This window comes from Giraffa tippelskirchi, chromosome 13 (genome assembly GCF_054371585.1).
Source record: "Giraffa tippelskirchi isolate mGirTip1 chromosome 13, T2T-mGirTip1v1.2.pri, whole genome shotgun sequence".
NCBI lineage: Eukaryota > Metazoa > Chordata > Mammalia > Artiodactyla > Giraffidae > Giraffa > Giraffa tippelskirchi.
In genome coordinates this window covers 94189739-94210655 of record NC_137287.1, presented here as the reverse complement: position 1 = coordinate 94210655, position 20917 = coordinate 94189739, and the positions used below count along the sequence as shown (strand labels likewise).

Sequence of the window (20917 nt, the reverse complement as noted above, 5' to 3'; positions counted from 1 at the left end):
GGATGCTGTGATCTTAGTTTTTTTTAATGTTGAGTTTTAAGCCAGCTTTTTCAGTCTCTGCTTTTGCCCTCATCAAGAGGCTCTTTAGTTCCTCTTTACTTTCTACAACTGGAGTGGCATCATCTGCATATCTGAGGCTGTTGGATTTTTCTCCCAGCAATCTTGATTCCAGCTTGCGATTTATCCAGCCCAGCATTTTGCATGATGTACTCTGCTTGGAAGTAAAACAAGCAGGATGACAGTATACAGCCTTGTCGTAATCCTTTCCTAATTTTGAGGCAGTCAGTTGTTCATGTTCGGTTCTAACTGTTGCTTTTTGACATGCATACAGGTTTCTCAGGAGACAGATAAGGTGGTCTGGTATTCCCATCTCTTTAAGAATGTCCAGTCTGCTCTGATCCACACAGTCAAAGGTTTTAGCATGGTCAATGAAGCAGAAGTAGACATTTTACTGGAATTCATTTGCTTTCTCTATGATCCAATGAATGCTGGCAGTTTGATTTCTGGTTCCTCTGCCTATTTGAAACCCAGCTTGTACATCTGGAAGTTCTCGGTTCAAATACTGCTGAAGCCTAGCTTGAAGGATTTTGAGCATAATCTTACCAGCATGCGAAATGAACTCAACAGTATGGTAGTTTGAACATTCTTTGGCATTGCCCTTCCTTGGGACTGGAATAAAAACTGACCTTTTCCAGTCACGTGGCCACTGCTGAGTTTTCCAAATTTGCTGGCATATTGAGTGCAGCACTTGCACAGCATCATCTTTTAGGATTTGAAATAGCTCAGCTGGAATTCCATCACCTACACTAGCTTTGTTTGTAGTAAAGCTTCCTAAGGCCCTTTTGACTTCACACTCCAGGATGTCTGGTGATAGGTAAGTGACCATACTATCATAGTTGTCCGGGTCATTCAGATCTTTTTTGTATAGTTCTTCTGTGTATTCTTGCCACCTCTTCTTAATCTCTCCTGCTTCTGTAAGGTCCTTTCTATTCACATGAAAACACTTCAGGCAGGTGGGCACTGGAACCTGATGTGGTGAGCTGTAATCAGCTGGGATGGTGCCATTATGAGGCCTGGAAAAATGCTTTCTCCTTCCCTCTCCCTGGCCCTTGGGGAGGGACCAACTGCCCTCAGTATTTCTTGCCCAGATGTTAAGAACATGTAAATAAATAAAGTTATAAAAATTAGTTAAAAAATAAAGGTGCACAACTGGTATCGAAGAATAACCTGTTTTTTTGCATAAGCTTTCAGCTCAAGGGCTGAGAAATCCCAAGTACTGGGGGGATTCAAGTTCAGAGAGGAGGGAAGACGGCAAGGAGCTGGTGACTAGGCTAGAGTCTCTTTGATATCTACAACACAACCTTTCCAATGTCAAATGATTTGCTTCAGGAGAGGTCCAATTGGCAATGGGAGGAATCAAGCCAACTCGTCTCATCTGTTACTGGGTCAGATATAGAATCCAACTCAGCATGGCAGTTTAACCACAAACAGCAAAAAAGAAAATGGTCAGAGAAAGAGAACATACATGCCTATTAAGGAGAGGCAAGTTAGATTTTCTAGTCTTTAGTTAATTTTTTAAAACAAAGAATTATAGGAAATCAAACTATGTAGCTTAAAACAAACTGATCTAACTTCATTAAAATTAACAGCAGAATAATCTATATTTCTCTAAATTTTCAACTTTTGAAATCATTTTAAACTACTAAATAAAACAATATACTATAGATAATTATTTTTTTTTAACACAACCAGATATCTACAAAGAACTGCTAATCAACTGTCATTCATAAGACAACAGCAGGTCCCAGGCATCATAAGCTTAGTACTCTAAAGGCATCTTTTTGTCTGGTACCCAAGCTCACACACAAAATTAAGTATTAAAAGGTGTCCAAAGGTAAAACAAATGGATAACAAACTTCACATTAAAATAACTAAGGAAAGAGAAATGTAGTGTTGAAATTACCTTTATGAAACTGGAAGTTTTAGCATAACATGCAATGGCAGCCAAAACAGCCTCAATAACAGTAGCATATACCTGTGACAAGAGCCTACTTTAAAAACAAAAAATAAGGGTTACCTATAGCATCACAAGGTTTCATCAAAAGCTGCATGCACAAAAATGACATTCTCTAAAAAACTGATTTTGAAACAGAGAAAAGTATAAAAAACAGAATTTGTTGATTTCTAGACCTTTTAAAAGCCGTGTGCCCCATTCCAACTTTTACTTTGCTCTTGTTAAACCATGGTAAGAATCAGCTTTTTAAAAAAATTATTTTTTAATTGAAGGATAATTGCTTTACAACACTGTGTTGGTTTCTGCCATACATCAACATGAATTAGCCATAGGTATACCTACGTCCTGGAGAGGAAATGGCAACCCACTCCAGTATTCTTGCCTGGAGAATCCCATGGACAGAGGAGTCTGGCAGGCTACAGTCCATGGAGTTGCAAGAGTCGGACACGACTGAGCGACTTCACTTTCACTTTCATGCACTGGAGAAGGAAATAGCAACCCATTCCAGTGTTCTTGCCTGGAAGAGTCCCAGGGACGGGGGAGCCTGGTGGGCTGCTGTCTATGGGGTCGCACAGAGTTGGACACGACTGAAGTGACTTAGCAGCAGCAGCAGCAGCAGCTCAGAACTATCTGAGCTGCTATCTCCTGGGCTGCAGGCCTCATTTTGCCTCAAATAAAACTTAACTCACAACTCTCACGTTGTGCATCTTTTTTTTAGTTGACAAAAACTGTATGAGTACTCTGACCCTCAAAGAGGACCTGAAAGGTGTCAAGACACAGAACTGCTGCTTCTCCAGGAACCAACCATACCACACCTTCAAGTAGTCTCCTCCCCTGCTGAGGGCTGGTTGCTACTGGAACCTCAGGGTAGGAGCCCCTCAGGGGGACAAAAGAGATTACCCCATTGAGAAGACAGGCTCCATTTAAATGCAAATTAACAGACTGGATGGCATCTCTGACTCAACGGACATGAGTTTTAGCAAACTTCAGGAGATGGTGATGGACAGGGAAGCCTGGCGTGCTGCCATCCACTGGGTCGAAAAGAATTGGACATGACTTAGTGACTGAACAACAACAGCCGTAAACCACTTTCTAAATATCAGATTTAGAGAACGGAGAATGCTTCTGAGGGTGTTAGGTAGAGTAGAGAGTCCAAAATGGTGATCAAAAAGTGGCACTAAAAGGCAGATAAAGAAATTAAAAAGCCCGCGAAAAACAGAACAAAGGGAAAATCTATAGCACAGAGCTTTGGTGGGAAAAACATGCCCAACACGCCCCCTTCCCTAGTTGGTCCTGGATACAAGCCCTGACTGACATGAGGCAAAACAAATCAAACTCCAAGCACTGCTTGAGGGGCAGAGAACAAGGACATAAAAAGAAGAACCTAAAATGGGGCGGGACCCACTCCTTTGGGGTAGGTCTGCTCTCACATCTGGGGGGGTGTATTTTTCATGTCGCCTATTTAATAAATCCTGCCTGTGTGAGCTTTATGGTCTGTTGTTTTAATTCTTTTACTGTGACAAAACAAGGACCAAGGAAAGAACCACATCTGACAAGGGGAAGGACCCCTGGCCCTGCCTAATCTTGCTCTTATCTGACTTTGCACTTCCCAAAGCCATCAGAAGAAGGGTGTTTTCTTTGCCAGATGGGGAATGCCATTAAGATCTCTAGAAAATCCTGATCTGGTTCCCTATTGGGTAGGATTTTTCAATCTCCATTTTGGGCCAGCTAATTCTTTGTTGGTGAAGATGAGTCAAGTCCATGGGGTCGCAAAGAGTTGGACACAACTTACCAACAAAACAACACCAATTCTTTGCTGGGAGGTCTGCCCTGTGTATTACAGGATGTTCAGAAGCATTCCTGGTCTCTCAGTAGTATCCCCAGTTGTGACAACCAAAAATGTTTCCAGACACTGCCAAATATCCCTGGGGGTGGGGGCTGAGAAGGGACTAGTGGGAGTGGTGCAGTAAAATTGCCCTTGGTTGAGAACCATTGCCTCAGGAGAAGACCCAGGGTCTTATTAGGATAATTACAGAGAGAAGGGGGCTTCCCTGGTGGCTCAGTACCATCTGCAATGCGAGAGACCCAAGTTTGATCCCTGGGTCAGGAAGATCTCCTGGAGAAGAAAACAGCAACCCACTCTAGTATTCTTGCTTGGGAAATCCATGGACAGAGGAGCCTGGCAGGCTACAGTCCCAAGAGTCGGATCCAACTTAGTGACTAAATCACCACCACTACCTGCAGAGAAAAGGGACTCATTCACAAGGCCTCAAAATGTAAGGGAGGTGTCTGCAAGTAACTGTCTTATCTAAGAATATGCCTATGTTTAAGCCTGAGAACCTTGTAACAGGTAAAGTAAGGCAAAAGGAGGGAGTTTGATAGCAGGAAGGATCAGAGAAATGATTTGGTCATTCTCATCTTACAGACGAAACAAGTAGGGCCTATAGCAGTGGAATAAGTTGTCCAAGGCCATAGAAAATGACACATTTGAACTCAGGTCTGCTCTTAGCCTTGTGCTTTTCTTTTCTTTTTTTTTGTGCTTTTCTGTTGTGCCACACCACACTGGCCAACTTCCTTCTTAGCTTCCACACCACACCTTTTCATTGCAGATAAGAGACTGGAGTTGAGTAGAAGAAAACAAGAAACAACACATAACAGAATGATAGCTCCAAGGTTCAACATATCCTGAAGATTGTTGACTAGGCTACAGCAGAGGAGTATGTCCTGGTAAGGAAGGTGTCCAGCAGGGACACTCTCAAAGAGCTTGGTCATTTTCAGGTATGACAAGAAGTCTCCACATCTCAAGTCTAAGGGCAAAGATTTACAGAGGCCAAAAATATATAAAGATACCCTTCCTCTCTTCTTCACCCAGCTGAATTCAAACATCACTCAGTACCAACACTAGTCAGGCTGACACCCTGCCTGGCTTTCTCCTATACAGACCCTCAGGCAAGAGTTCAATACAAAGCCTCCTGGCTTCTGACTCATAAAAAGGCCTGGACAGGAGTCCAGAGACCCATGATTAGGGAAGGGCCTGCTCTATGCCTGGATAGTGCTGCTATTGCCTTCACTAGGACTCCTTTAGGCCCCAGTTTCACTATCTCTGTGACTTAAAAAGTCACCTGATGTGAGCCCACGCACCACTCAACATCCATCTCTGAAGTACAGTACCAATGGATTAGGTTTAGGCAAAATGTCTAAGAGTCCAGAATGCAGATCCAGGGCAATGGTTAAGCACAGCTGGCACTGAAGTACAAGCAAGTACAAAGCAAGACAATACATATCCATCAACATATGAGAATGTGGTTGATTTGCTGCTAAAATACAGAAAACCCACACAAAAAACTATACATACTGTAACTACAGCTCCACAAAACCTGTATGTATAATTAAAAAACAACAAAAAGATACACATTAAGATACTAATAGGCAGTGTCAAAGAGGAGGAATTATGGCTAACCTTATTTTTTTTCCTTTATTTTCAAATTTTCTAGTGTGACTATATTCAGTTCAGTTCAGTTGCTCAGTCATGTCTGACTCTTTGCGACCCCATGAATTGCAGCACACCAGGCTTCCCTGTCCATCACCAACTCCCGGAGTCTACCCAAACCCATATCCATCGAGTTGGTGATGTCATCCAGCCATCTCATCCTCTGTCATCCCCTTCTCCTCCTGCCCCCAATCCTTCCCAGCATCAGGGTCTTTTCCAATGAGTCAAGTCTTCACATGAGGTGGCCAAAGTATTGGAGTTTCAGCTTCAGCATCAGTCCTTCCAATGAACACCCAGGACTGATCTCCTTTAGGAAGGACTGGTTGGATCTTCCTGCAGGCCAAGGGACACTCAAGAGTCTTCTCCAACACCACAGTTCAAAAGCATCAATTCTTCGGTGCTCAGCTTTCTTCACCGTCCAACTCTCACATCCATACATGACTATTGGAAAAACCACAGCCTTGACTAGAAGGACCTTTGTTGGCAAAGTAATGTCTCTGCTTTTAAATATGCTAGCTAGGTTGGTCATAACCTTCCTTCCAAGGAGTAAGCATCTTTTAATTTCATGGCTGCAATCACCATCTGCAGTGACTTTGGAGCTCAAAAAAATAAAGTCTGACACTGTTTCCACTGTTTCCACATCTATTTCCCATGAAGTGATGGGACCAGATGCCATGATCTTAGTTTTCTGAACGTTGAGCTTTAAGCCAACTTTTTCACTCTCCTCTTTCACCTTCATCAAGAGGCTCTTTAGTTCTTCTTCACTTTCTGCCATAAGGGTGGTGTCATCTGCATATCTGAGGTTATTGGTATTTCTCCCGGCAGTCTTGATTCCAGCTTGTGTTTCTTCCAGCCCAGCGTTTCTCACGATGTACTCTGCATATAAGTTAAATAAGCAGGGTGACAATATACAGCCTTGACGTACTCCTTTTCCTATTTGGAACCAGTCTGTTGTTCCATGTCCAGTTCTAACTGTTGCTTCCTGACCTGCATACAGGTTTGTCAAGAGACAGGTCAGATGGTCTGGTATTCCCATCTGTTTCAGGATTTTCCACAGTTTGATGTGATCCACACAGTCAAAGGCTTTGGCATAGTCAATAAAGCAGAAATAGATGTTTTTCTGGAACTCTCTTGCTTTTTCGATGATCCAGCGGATGTTGGCAATTTGATCTCTGGTTCCTCTGCCTTTTCTAAAACCAGCTTGAACATCTGGAAATTCATGGTTCACATATTATTGAAGCCTGGCTTGGAGAATTTTGAGCATTACTTTGCTAGCATGTGAGATGACTGCAATTGTGCGGTAGTTTGAGCATCCTTTGGCATTGCCTTTCTTTGGGATTGGAATGAAAACTGACCTTTTCCAATCCTGTGGCCACTGCTGAGTTTTCCGAATTTGCTGGCATATTGAGTGCAGCACTTTCACAGCATCATCTTTTAGGATTTGAAATAGCTCAACTGGAATTCCATCACCTCCACTAGCTTTGTTCGTAGTGATGCTTTCTAAGGCCCACTTGACTTCACATTCCAGGATGTCTGGCTCTAGGTGAATGATCACACCATCATGATTATCTGGGTCGTGAAGATCTTTTTTGTACAGTTCTTCTGTGTATTCTTGCCACCTCTTCTTAATATCTTCTGCTTCTGTTAGGTCCGTACCATTTCTGTCCTTTATTGAGCCCATCTTTGCATGAAATGTTCCCCTGGTATATTACTTTATATTTTTTGAACAGAGCCATATGGGTCCTACTCTAGAAAGTCTGATTTAGTGGTTTTGAGAATTACTATAGCCTGGCAAACATATCTTTTTAAAAAGATCCTTAAATGATTCTCTGCGGTCTGTCCCCTACCTTTGGGAAGCACAGATCTAACTAGTTTATGCCAGGATATCTAATTAGGTAATAACAGAACTCTATTTAATGTTCATATTTTTGAATGAAAATCACTTTATGGAATTCAGAGATTCCTGAATTATTATGGACTGATTATGTCCTTCCAAAATCCATATGGAAGCCCTAACCCTCAATGTTTGGAGGCAGGGCTGGCCTTTAAAAGGTAAAGTTAAAGGAAGTCATAAGGGTGGGGCCCTAATCCAACAGGATTGGTGTCCTGATAAGAGACAGAGATACCAGAGGCTTTTCTCTCCATGTGAGCACAGAAGAAAGGCTATGTGAGGCCACATGAGAAGGTGGTCATCTGCAACTCAAGGAGGGAAGCCTCACCAGAAACCAACTCTGCTGCTATCGAGATGTTTGACTTCTAGCTCCCAGAATGTGAGAAAATAAATTCTGTTGTATAAGCCACCCAGTCTGTGGTATTTTGTTAGGGTAACCCAAGTAGACTCTATAGGTATTAATGAGCTTACTTCCTGTTTTTGGCTTCCTGCTATAGTGATGGGGGTGTGGCGTGGGAGGGTGGGGAGGTGAACACTAGGACCTTTCTAAGGCTGCATGACCTGAGTTGAGATCCTAGTTCTGGTCCATAAGCCTGTGTGTCAGATTCAGAGGAAATACCTCTCAGACCAGATATGGTTTCACACAGATTCTACCAGTGGGCTTCAGGATGTTTTATTTTTTGGAAAGCCCTTAATATGAAATGCAGTATATAGAAAACATATTAAGAAGAGTTATGTGGGACTTCCCTGGTGGTTCAGTAGCTAGGAAATTACTTGCCAATGCAGGGGACACAGGTTCAATTCCTGATCTGGGAAGATCCCATATGCCATGGAGCAAGAAGTCTGTGCACTACAACTACTGAGCCCACAAGCTGCAACTAATGAAGCCCATGTGCCCTACAGCCCAAGCTCTGCAACAAGAGAAGCCACAACAATGAGAAGCCCACACACTGCAAGAGTAACTCTCCTGCTTGCCACAACTGGAGAAAGCTCATTCTCTGTAGGAACAAAGACCCAGTGCAGCCAAAAAAAAAAGAAATAAGGAAGCCTGGTTCTTCATTTAAAAAAAAAAGAAGAAGAGTTATGGTATTTAAATGCATGGATGTGCAGGTAGGAAGTCTCTGAGTTCTGGAGAGAGGAACAGATGGCAAACCTGGCAGAGTCTCTAGCCTAGACTCCAAGATTAGAGACAGGGGCTGAGACATCTTGGGAGACTACACAGCTCTGCTCAGTCTTAAACCAAATGTCCTACCCAAAGCCAATCTCAAAAAGAAGTAGATGTGATGGTCTCAACTTCTGAGTAACTTAACTCTGAGAAAGGTAAAATGTAATAGAAATGAAGACTTACATTTGTTCAGTTTTCTTGGGCAGTTTGTTGTCATCTCCTGTGAAAGAGGACCATTTATTACGAATGTGAGACGATTACAGGAAATACAAACACTTCACAAGGAGACTAGAATTTCTTATTTTGAAGGAGATGTCAAGGACTGTATTTTTTTTAGTTAAATACTGTAAAAGTACAAATAATAGTGAAACCTAGCTTCTGTGAATATCCTCCTAGACCTTTATCCTGAACATTGATCTTGACAACACACTCAGCATCACCACTAAACACCAAAGAAGACATGTGGAATCTTTGACTTCAGAAAGTTTCTGCCTCTATACTTAATTTTTTAAAATAGAAGGTATAAGTAAACAGGCTCAGTTCTACCTCTTTTTCTCATCTCCTTAATTATTCAACTCAAGTCATGTTATGTTCAGAATTTCCCAGCTTACATAATAACTCTAAGGAGAAAACCTGGTTTCTGATGTACTCTCCTCTGTGGAACAGTACTGGGATCCTCATTTATTTTTCTCCATGTCTCTTTGGATGTCTGCAGCTTCTGGTTAGCCCAGCAAGCAGGATAGCCTCAGTCAGCCTAGCCTTTCAAGAGCATTGACACTTGCTCCTGTCAATGTTCCCAGCTTATGGGTACCCTTCTACTGTGGCTCTTCCTCACTTTTCTCACAAGAACAACAGGCACTTGGCTGAAGCATCCAAGCTCCCACTGCAGCCCATATCTCCACCTACTATCTGCAACTGCAGCTGACTCATCTTTGTCTTCCCTCTGATACCAATACATGGTCTTACATATGATTAGACTTAATATATACTGAGCTGACAATTATTCCTCCTGAAATACACTCTGTGTGAAACGTGTTAGGCACACCAACTCTCCACTTGGAACCAGAGAGGGAATTAGAGGCTATAAAATGTGTTTCTGAGGAAAGCAGTAAACCCTGAGCCCATTTCTAGTTCATGGGAGAATAGGTAAGCTGATGAGACAACTTACATGGACTTACCCAAGTAAGGAACATGAGTAGCTCCAAAAAAGTATGTTCTTGAACAAGCAAGGGGTCCCTTTGGTGAAACACACTGTACTACCTGGATGTCAGAAAAAAAAGTAAAAAAGGAGGGACTTAAAAAAGTGTATAATTAATGGAAATCCATTTTATTTTACCAATAGCTGATTTATTATTTTTTAAAGGCATCCGACGCGATGGACCTGAGTTTGAGTAGGCTCTGGGAGTTGGTGATTGACAGGGAAGCCTGGTGTGCTGCAGTCCTTGGGGTCACAAAGAGCTGGACAAGACTGAGCAACTGAACTGAACTGAAAAGCATAAGGGAAAAGGTCACCTTTAACTGTTATTTTCCCAAAGATATCTTTTGTGTGTTAACTTCAGCTATATTGTGAGGCTGCTGTTGGGTCAGCCCAGGATACTAAAGAATTAACAATTTAGAAGGAAAAGAAGACGAAATGTGCTTAGGTTTTGACTGTCATTAATATTTAGTCCAGACCTTTCACAGTGAGGACCTTGGTTGACATGATATGTAGATGTGGAGGGGCAGCTACAAACTCAGGAAAGGAGATGAAACCCAGGCCCGCACCTTCATCTGTATTTCATCTCTGTACACAGGCCTTCCAGGAGAGAAAATAAGTTCTCTAGATTTTTAAATTCTTATTTTTCTTCCCTGCTTAGTTGTCCATTTGTACAGATGGAAATGGATGTCCTTTTCTCCTTTGAAAATCCAACATCTCATCAGGGTTCCTAGGATAGTAGGTTCAAAATGCAAAAATGCTACCACAAGAACTAAAGGAAAGGAAATTAGTACAGTATATTAAAAATAGCTAAATATAATACAAATATTCATTCCTTCTGTTTCACTCCATTGTTTAAGGAAGTAACAAGAGAAAATGATGGCATTTTTCTGTAATCCAAGTTATAAATTTGAAATGAAGATTTAATTCTGACTAATAAATCATACCATAGTGAATATGATCAACATAGTCATGAGTCTCGGAGAAGGCAATGGCAACCCACTCCAGTACTTGTCTGGAAAATCCCATGGACGGAGGAGCCTGGTAGGCTGCAGTTCATGGGGTTGAGAACAGTTGGACACGACTGAGCGACTTTACTTTCACTTTTCCCTTTCATGCACTGGAGAAGGAAATGGCAACCCACTCCAGTGTTCTTGCCTGGAGAATCCTAGGGACGGGGGAGCCTGGTGGGCTGCCGTCTATGGGGTCGCACAGAGTCGGACACGACTGAAGCGACTTAGCAGCAGCAGTCATGAGTCTAAATGAAAAATCATGTACATAATTCTACTTGTTGGTTAATAGGCTTATTTCCAACATGTTCCTTGGATTTCCAAATTTTCCCTAACTAAAGGCTTTTTCTTTAAAGGTGCCATGTATTTCAAACCTGCTTCCTTAGATGATGTCTGAAATTTATGTAAGCATATATTAACCTCAAATTTATTTAAATGCAACTGACAAGGGATTAATCTCCAAAATATACAAACAGCTCATACAGATCAATATCAAAAAAACAAACAACTCAATGAAAAAATGGGCAAAAGATTTAAATAATGAAAAAATTTCTTCAAAGAAGACATACAGATGGCCAAAGGCATGTGAAAAGATGCTAAACATGTTTAATTAGAGAAATGCAAATCAAAACTACAATGAGGTATCATCTCACATCAGTCCAAATGGCTATTATCAAAACTCTACAAATAATAAATGCTGGAGAGGGTATGGAGAAAATGGAACCCTGCTACATCACTGGTTGGAATATAAACTGGTGCAGCTACTATGGAGAACAGTATGGAGGTTCCTCAAAAAAACAAATAGAGCTACCATATGATCCTGTACTCCTGGCATATATCCAGAGAAAATACTAACTGGAAAAGATACATGCACCCCAATGTTCATTGCAGGATTATTTACAATAGCTAAGACATTGAAACAACACAATTGTCTATCAACAGATGAATAGATAAAGAAGATGTGGTACATATATACATAATGGGCTATTACTCAGTCAAAAAAGGATGAAATAATGCCATTTGCAGCAACATGGATGGACCTAGAGATTATCACTGTAAGTGAAGTAAGCCGGAGAAAGATAAATATCATATGTTATTGTTTATATATGGAATCAAAAAAAGAAAAAAATACAGAAGTAACGGTTAAGAGACCAATGGGCATAGAAAACAAATGTATGGTCACCAAAGGGGAAAGGGGGATGGGATGAGGGACAAATTAGGAGGTTGGGATGAACATATACACATTACTATATATAAAATAGATAACAAGGACCTACTGTATAGCATAGCCAATATTACAAAATATAATAACCTATAAGGGAAGAGAATCTGAAGAATATATGTGTGTGTGTGTGTGTATGTATAACTGAATCATGTGCTGTACACTAATACTATTGTAAATTGACTATCCTTCAAAAAATTTTTATTGACATTTACACTAAAAAGGAAATTGGTACAACAGGATCTGCATGTATAATGTAAAACTGCTCAGATAATCTGAATTTGCAGATTTAATGTCACCTATTTAATTTGTAAATTATTCATAAATAGCAAAGAAATGGAAAAGGTAATTATGTCACCTTGGAACAGAGCTGAATGAAGATGAAAGTTTATAACTAGGGCCCCCATCGCCCCAGGACCAGCTCTCAAGTAAGTTCCTTGACTTCATTATGTTTTCATATTTGTATAATAAAGCACTCCGATTATTATAAAAAGTTGTACAAATAATCTGCTAAATGTTTGTTTTAATAGACTATTTTTTAGAGCAGTTTTAGGTACAAAGAAAGACAGATCCAAAAGTATAGAGAATTCCCACATTACCTCCTCTCCTTCCCCCTGCCTCCACAATTTCCCCTATTATTTGTCTTATATTTGTTATAACTGATGAACTAATATTGATAAATTATTATTTTTAAATATTTATTTTTATTTATCATCTGGCTGTTCTGGATCTTAGTTGTTGCACATGGGATCTTTAGTTGTGGCATGTGGAGTCCAGTTTCCTGACTAGGGAATTGGGCCCCCTGGATTGGGAGCGTGGTGTCTCAGCCACTGGACCACCAGGGAAGTCCTTATAAATTATTATTAACTAGAATCCACAGTTTATATTAGGGTTCATTCTTTGTATTGTACTTTCTATGGATTTGACAAATGTATAATGACATGTGCTCATCATTTCAGTATCATACAGAATAATTTCACTTTCCTAAAAATCCCCCGTGATCCATCTATTCTCCTTTCCTCCCAAACCCCAGGCAATGACTAATCTTTTACTATCTCCACTGGGTTTTATTTTTTTGGCTGTACCACATGACCTGTGGGATCTTAGTTTCCTGTCCAGGTACTGAACCCGGGCCCTTGGCAGTGAGAGTGCAGAGTCGTAACCAACGGACTGCCAGGGAATTCCCTTTACTGTACTGTCTCCATTGTTGTACCTTTTCCAGAATGTCACACAGTGGAAATCATACACTATGTAGCCTTTGCAGATTGGCTTAACTTTAAAAAAAAAAAATTATTTATTTGGCTACATTAAGGTCTTAGTTGCATCACTCAGGCTCTCTAGCAGTGGCACACAAGCTCCAGAATGTGCAGGCTCAGTAGCTGTGGCACGGCATGTGGGATCTTAGTTCCTAGTCCAGGGATCGAACTAGCATCCCCCGAATTGCAAGGCAGATTCTTAACCACTGGACCACCAGGGAAGTCCCTGGCTTCTTCAGCTTGGCAGTATGCATTTTAGGTCCCTCCATGTCTTGCTGTGGGGCTTCCCTAATCTGGGTTCAATTCCTGGGTCACGAAGATCCCCTGGAGGAGGGCATGGCAACACACTCTAATACTCTCTAGAGAATCCCATGGACAGAGGAGCCTGGCAGGCTGCAGTCCTTAGGGTCACACAGAGCCGGACACAACTGAAGCGACTAAGAAGCAGCAGCAGCAGCATGTCTTTTTGTGGCTTGATAGCTCTTTTTATCACTGAAACACAGTCCACTATAAAGATTTACCACAGTTTTATTTATCCATTCACCTACTGAAGGACAACTTGGCTGCTTCCAAGTTTTGGCAATTATGAAAAGTGATGTTATAAATAAATTCCTTGTGTAGCTTTTTGTGTGGACATAAATTTTCAACTCTTTTGGTAAGTACTAAGGAGCACAACTGACGCTAAAACTATGTTTAGTTTTGTAAGAAACTGCCAAACTGTCTTCCATAGTGGCTGCACCATTTTGCATTCTCACTAGTAATGAATGAGAGTTTCTAAAGCTTCATTCTCTCTAGCATTTGGTGTTGTCAGTGTTTTAGCCATTGCATTATACACCTTAGAATGACTAAAAGGTGTATAATGGATGGCTAAATTATCACTCCAAACATTTTAGAGCACAATCCTCACTGACTCTTCTACTAGTCTGTGAGATCCTTCAAGGCAAAGACCATAAATAAATTTTTCCTCAACCTAGCACGGTAACTGGAACATAGTAGACACTCAATAAGGATTACTGAATAAAGGATTACTGAATTACTTGGCTTTGGAGTCATAAAGACCTAAAAACAGAAACTGGCTATATCATCCACAATGTGAGCGTGCACTGTGGCTGGTTTCCTTTTCTGTAATTTTTTGAGATGAAATTCACTATTTTAAAGTATACAAAAAAATGTACTGGTTTCATCATTGTGTTCTTTCATCCTCCTTATTGTTCTAAGAGTCCTTCCTTTTTAAATCATTTCTTCGTTTCAACCAAACTTCCTTTAGTCATTCTTTTTAATACTTATTTTTATGTATTTATTTGGCTGCTCTGGATCTTAGTTGCAACACGTGGCCTGTGAATGCTCAAGCTGCAGAATCCGAACTCAGAGTTGCAGCATGTGGGAGCTAATTCCCCAAAAAGGAATCGAACCCAAGCACTCTGCATTGGGAGTGTGGAGTCTTACCCCCTGGGCCACCAGGGAAGTCCCCCTTTAATCATTCATTTAAGGTAGGTTTGCTGGCAACATATTCTCTTAAGTTTTCTTTCATCTGAGCATGTCTTGATTACCTCCTCATTACTGAATGGGATTTTCACTGAATATAGATTTCTAGGTGATAGTTCTCTCTCAGCACTTGAAATTTAACAGTCAAGACATAAACTTAGGCTTGGAATGACTATTTTCAAGTTAATTTAAAATTCTTATTCTACTATTGATACTAATTGGCTATCTTAAAGTTTGGCTTGTGAAAGTATTTTTTTATCCTTTTCCTTTCAAATATTTTAAAATTAAGTATGCTTCTAAATCATACCTAGTACTTTTATAGAAAAAGTTTTTAATCACTTTTCACACCAAAACAACTTCAAGTTTAATATTAAATCATTTTACTAATTGGAAAGGTTCCATTTATCCAGCTCCCTTCCTCCCCATTTGATAATAAAACCAATTAAGCACCAGGCAGTCAAGTCACTCACCATGTGTCTGGCAAAGCTCCCACTGGGACCAGTGCTGCGTACTAGGTGCCCTTCAGAAGGGAAGTTAAAGTTGCCAGCATTGAGGTTTTCTCGTGTGGAATGATTACCAAAGAGAACGAATGGCTGCCTATTAGGGCTAGAGTGGCAAATCAAAAACATGTGATTAGTGAAGAGATTCCTGGTCAAGGAAAGTTCTAAATGAGTGCATTCTTGGGCTTCTCTGAGTGGCATCCTGCAGTTTGAGCAAGATGATCAGTACAGTCCACCTAATGCTCCCTGTTAGTTGAGAAGAGAAGACATAACTAAACCCAAGCCACATTTATATTTTCAACTTCTCCTGCTGCTTAAGGAGAATGTTCTATAAGTTTGCTGTTCATGATGCAGAGATGGAACAAAATCCCAGTTTTATACAATAGCATTTTGATAGAAGTATACATTTTCAAGAATGATAGCAGTTGTGATACACTGAAGACAGACAATACAGTTGTTAACCATTACTGTGTAGCTTTTACGAGGGAAGGAGGAAAGCCCAGCTGCAAATTTTCTCATCCCTACCCATTTCTGAAACCATCCCCCTTCTTCCCTCTTTCCTCTTGGCTGCAATGTTTCCTTGTAGTTTCTCTGCTTTCCACTCTGCCCTCCTATAATCTATTCTCCACATGGCAGAGAAGACAATCTTTTATATACACAAAACCTTTATTTTTAGAAGGGCTGAAATTTTTCACATGGCCAACAAGGACTTACATGGGCTGGCCTAGACAATTTCCTTAGCTCCATGAAAGGCCACTCTCTCCCAACTCCCCCTTCCAGGCAAACTCAAATTTATTTTCCTTCACACACATTTCTTTTATGTTCCTGATATTTTCATCTCGGGACCACTGCTTTTCTCCCTTCATCATTCTTACCTATCATCCACATCTACCCCCAGAGGTCAGCTCTCCAGTGTGCTCTTCACAGTAACCACGTTCTCTTCTCTTTCAAGGCATCAATCAGAGGTTTGCAATTACATATTTTTTTTTGTGAGGATGCTTAATTAATGTCTTATTTCTCCACCATGTTATACACTCTATGAGGGAAGAGACTGTGTCTAGTTTATTTTTTAATCATGTACCTGTTGCTTAGTATGTCATGCCTTCTCAACAAATAGTCAATGACTAAAAGGTATTTTAAAAAGATATTTTCTGCTATGGATTGAATGTTGTGTCTTTCCCAAATTCAACTTGCTAAAATCCAAACCACCAAAGTGATGGTATTAGGAGGGAGGGATTTGGGGAAGTACTTAGGTCATAAGGATAGGGCCTTCATGAATAGGATTATAAAGCAGACTCATAAAAAGAGGCTCCAGAGAGAGCCCCCTTGCCCTCCTGCCACATGAGGTTACAGTGAAATGACAGCCCTCTATGAGAAAGTAGGCTCTCACCAGACACCAAATCTGCCAGTGCCATAACCTTGGACTTCCCAGTCTCCAGAACTATAATGGAGAAATAAATACTTGTTGTTTATAAGCTACCCAGTTTATGATATTTTTGTCATAGCAGCTAAAACAGACTAAGTCAGCTTTCTTTATCCCATATCCTTTCCTGAAAGTGTCCTTATGATAGGGACAGAGTAAAGGGACAAAGCAGGTGATTAAATAGTTAATCCCACTAGGAGACTGTAAGTAGAAAGAATATGGTAGACCCCTGTAGGTTTATGATTATTTAAGAAAGTAGGTTTGCTTAACCACAAAACTGTGCAACAGGAGTACGAAACATGCCCCAACATTAAAACAGTGGTGACATGAGACCTACATCTTGCCCAGTGAGCTCAGTAAGTTAGGACATGTTTTCTGCACCCATCAAAAAAACAATAATTTGTGGACCTAGTTTGACCATGTAGGGACTAGAAAACTCTCCTGCTCAATCTAGAGGAGGAGCTGATGATGGAAGCATGACGTCTACTCAAGAAAGACAAAGAAGATCTCCCCCTCCCTATTGTTTCTATGATTATAAAATTGTAGCCCAGATGGTTCTTGAAGATGTGGTATCTGTCAACCAACTGCCCACTTGTAAGCCTCAAAAGCATCCTATTCTAATAAATCACTTCTTACCTATTACTTTGCCTCTTGCTGAATTCTTTTCTGTGCTGAGACATAAAGGACTATGGTACCAGAGCTCTCTGGAGCCCCCCAAATGATACCTGTTTCACTTAAGTCATGTGGCAAATCCTTTGCATTTCTTTTCACTGTTGTTAAGAATCAAGCAAACTGCGGTTCTTAAAACATGACTCTGATTCTATTCTGATGCTTAATTTAAGCTAAGTGACAGCAGAAAAAATGACTCTGAATCCTAGCCAGGGTAGTCTGTCTCCTTATCAGACTGGACTGGAATTAGGAAAGAAAAAAAAGGAAAGATCTACTTTCATTTATAAGCGTCTCATCCTTCTCCATCAGAGGGCAGACAGACTGAAAACCACAATCACACAAAACTAAACAATCTAATCACATGGACCACAGCCTTGTCTAACTCAACGAAACTATGAGCCATGCCATGTAGGGCCACCCAAGACGGACAGATCATGGTGGAGAGTTCTGACAAAATGTGGTCCACTGGAGAAGGGAATGGCAAACTACTTCAGTATTCTTCCCTTGAGAACCGCATGAACAGTATGAAAAGGCAAAAAGACAGGACACTGAAAGATGAACTCCCCAGGTAGGTAGGTGCCCAATATATTACTGGAGATCAGTGGAGAACTAACTCCAGAAAGAATGAACAGATGGAGCCAAAGCAAAAACAACACCCAGTTGTGGATGTGACTGATGATGGGAGTAAAGTCCAATGCTGTAAAGAGCAATACTGCATAGGAACCAAGAATGTTAGGTCCATGAATCAAGGCAAATTGGAAGTGGTCAAACAGGAGATGGCAAGAGTGAACATCCACATTTTAGGAATCAACAAACTAAAATGGACTGGAATGGGTGAATTTAACTCAGATGATCATTATCTCTACTACTGTGAGCAAGAATCCCTTAGAAGAAATGGAGTAGACATCATGGTCAACAAAAGAGTCCGAAATGCACTACCTGGATGTAATCTCAAAAACAACAGAATGATCTCTGTTCTTTTCCAAGGCAAACCATTCAATATCAGGGTAAACCAAGTCTATGCCCTGACCGATAATGCTGAAGAAGCTGAAGTTGAACAGTTCTATGAAGACCTACAAGACCTTCTAGAACTAACACCCAAAGAAGATGTCCTTTTCATTATAGGGGACTGGAATGCAAAACTAGGAAGTCAAGAAATATCTGGAGTAACCAGCAAATTTGGCCTTGGAGTACAGAATGAAGTAGGGCAAAGGCTAACAGAGTTTTGTCAAGAGAACGCACTGGTCATAACAAACACCCTCTTCCAACAACACAAGAGAAGACTCTACACATGGACATCACTAGATGGTCAATACCAAAATTAGACTGATTATATTCTTTGCAGCCAAAGATGGAGAAGCACTATACAGTCAGCAAAAACAAGACTGGGAGCTGACTGTAGCTCAGATCATGAACTTCTTATTGCCAAATTCAGACTTAAATTGAAGAAAGTAGGGAAAACCACTAGACCATTCAGGTATGACCTAAATCAAATCCCTTACGACTGTACAGTGGAAGTGACAAATAGATTCAAGGGATTAGATCTGATAGACAGAGTGCCTGAAGAACTATGGACAGAGGTTTGTGACATTGTACAAGAGGCAGGGATCAAGATCATCCCCAAGAAAAAGAAATGCAATAAAGTAAAATGGCTGTCTGAAGAGGCCTTACAAATAGCTGTGAAAAGAAGAGAAGACAAAAGCAAAGGAGAAAAGCAAAGATACACCAATCTGAATGCAGAGTTCCAAAGACTAGCAAGGAGAGATAAGAAAGCCTTCCTCAGTGATCAGTGCAAAGAAATAGAGGAAAACAATAGAATGGGAAAGACTAGAGATCTCTTCAAGAAAAATTGAGATACCAAGGGAACATTTCATGCAAAGATGGGCTCAATAAAGGATAGAAATGGTATGGACCTAACAGAAGCAGAAGATATTAAGAAGAGGTGGCAAGAATACACAGAAGAACTATACAAAAAAGATCTTCATGACCCAGATAATCATGATGGTGTAATCACTCACCTAGACTCAGACATCCTGGAATGTGAAGTCAAGTGGGCCTTAGGAAGCATCACTACAAACAAAGCTAATGGAGGTGATGGAAGTCCAGTTGAGCTATTTCAAATCCTAACAGATGATGCTGTGAAAGTGCTGCCCTCAATATGCCAGCAAATTTGGAAAACTCAGCAGTGGCCACAGGACTGGAAAAGGTCAGTTTTCATTCCAATCCCAAAGAAAGGCAATGCCAAAGAATGCTCAAACTACTGCACAATTGCACTCATTTCACACACTAGCAAAGTAATGCTCAAAATTCTCCAAGCCAGGCTTCAACAGTATGTGAACCATGAACTTCCAGATGTTCAAGCTGGATTTAGAAAAGGTAAAGGAACCAGAGATCAAATTGCCAACATCTGTTGGATCATTGAAAAAGCAAGAAAGTTCCAGAAAAACATCTATTTCTGCTTTGTTGACTACACCAAAGCCTTTGACTGTGTGGATCACAACAAACTGTGGAAAATTCTGAAACATGGGAATACCAGACCACCTGACCTTCCTCCTGAGAAATCTGTATGCAGGTCAGGAAGCAAAAGTTAGAAATGGACATGGAACAACAGACTGGTGCCAAGTCGGGAAAGGAGTACGTCAAGGCTGTATATTGTCACCCTGTTAATTTAACTTATATGCAGAGTACACCATGCGAAATGCTGGACTGGATGAAGCACAAGCTGGAATAAAGATTGCTGCGAGAAATACTAATAACCTCAGATATGCAGATGACACCATCCTATGGCAGAAAGCGAAGAACTAAAGAACCTCCTGATGAAAGTTAAAGAGTAGAGTGAAAAAGTTGGCTTAAAACTCAACATTCAGAAAACTAAGATCATGGCATCTGGTCCCATCACTTCATGGCAAATAGATGGGGAAACAATGGAAACACTGAGAGACTTTATTCTGGGGGGCTCCAAAACCACTGCCGATGGTAACTGCAGCCATGAAATTAAAAGACACTTATTCCTTGGAAGGAAAGTTATGACCAACCTAGACAGCATATTAAAAAGCAGAGACATTACCTTGCCAGCAAAGGTCCTTCTAGTCAAGGGTATGGTTTTTCCAGTAGTCATGTATGGATGTGAGAGTTGGACTGTAGAGAAAGCTGAGCACTGAAGAATTGATGCTTTTGAACTGTGGTATTGGAGAAGACTCTTGAGAGTCCCTTGGACTGCAAGGAGATCCAACCAGTCCTTCCTAAAGGAGATCAGTCCTGGGTGTTCATTGGAAGGACTGATGCTGAAGTTGAAACTCCTATACTTTGGCCACCTGATGCGAAGAACTGACTCATTTGAAAAGATCCTGATGCTGGGAAAGATTGAAGGCAGGAGGAGCAGCAGATGACAGAGGATGAGATGGTTAGATGGCATAACCAACTCAATGGACATGAGTTTGCGTAAACTCCGGGAGTTGGTGATGGACAGGGAAGCCTGGCGTGCCGCAGTCCATGGGGCCACAAAGAGGTGGACACGACTGAGCGACTGAACTGAACTGAACTCTCATTTATTCATCAGAGGAACTATCCCCAGCTGGGCCCTCCTGATTATCATGC

General features: G+C 40.9%; 1 protein-coding gene across 9 annotated transcripts in view; it reads right to left on the bottom strand.

Annotated features, from left to right (window-relative positions):
* DNAAF9 (dynein axonemal assembly factor 9) overlaps positions 1–20917 on the bottom strand; it is a 171677-nt gene that overhangs the window by 81904 nt on the left and 68856 nt on the right. For 5 of the 9 annotated variants that reach the window (XM_081558875.1, XM_081558883.1, XM_081558879.1 and 2 more), the window contains 4 exons: positions 15199–15334; positions 9739–9820; positions 8744–8780; positions 1964–2051 (listed from right to left, as the gene is read on the bottom strand). In XM_081558875.1, the coding sequence (XP_081415001.1) occupies positions 1964–2051; positions 8744–8780; positions 9739–9820; positions 15199–15334 (343 nt within the window). The remainder of the gene's footprint in view (positions 1–1963; positions 2052–8743; positions 8781–9738; positions 9821–15198; positions 15335–20917) is intronic. The other 4 variants (XM_081558876.1, XM_081558884.1, XM_081558880.1 and 1 more) reach the window with 1 other exon arrangement.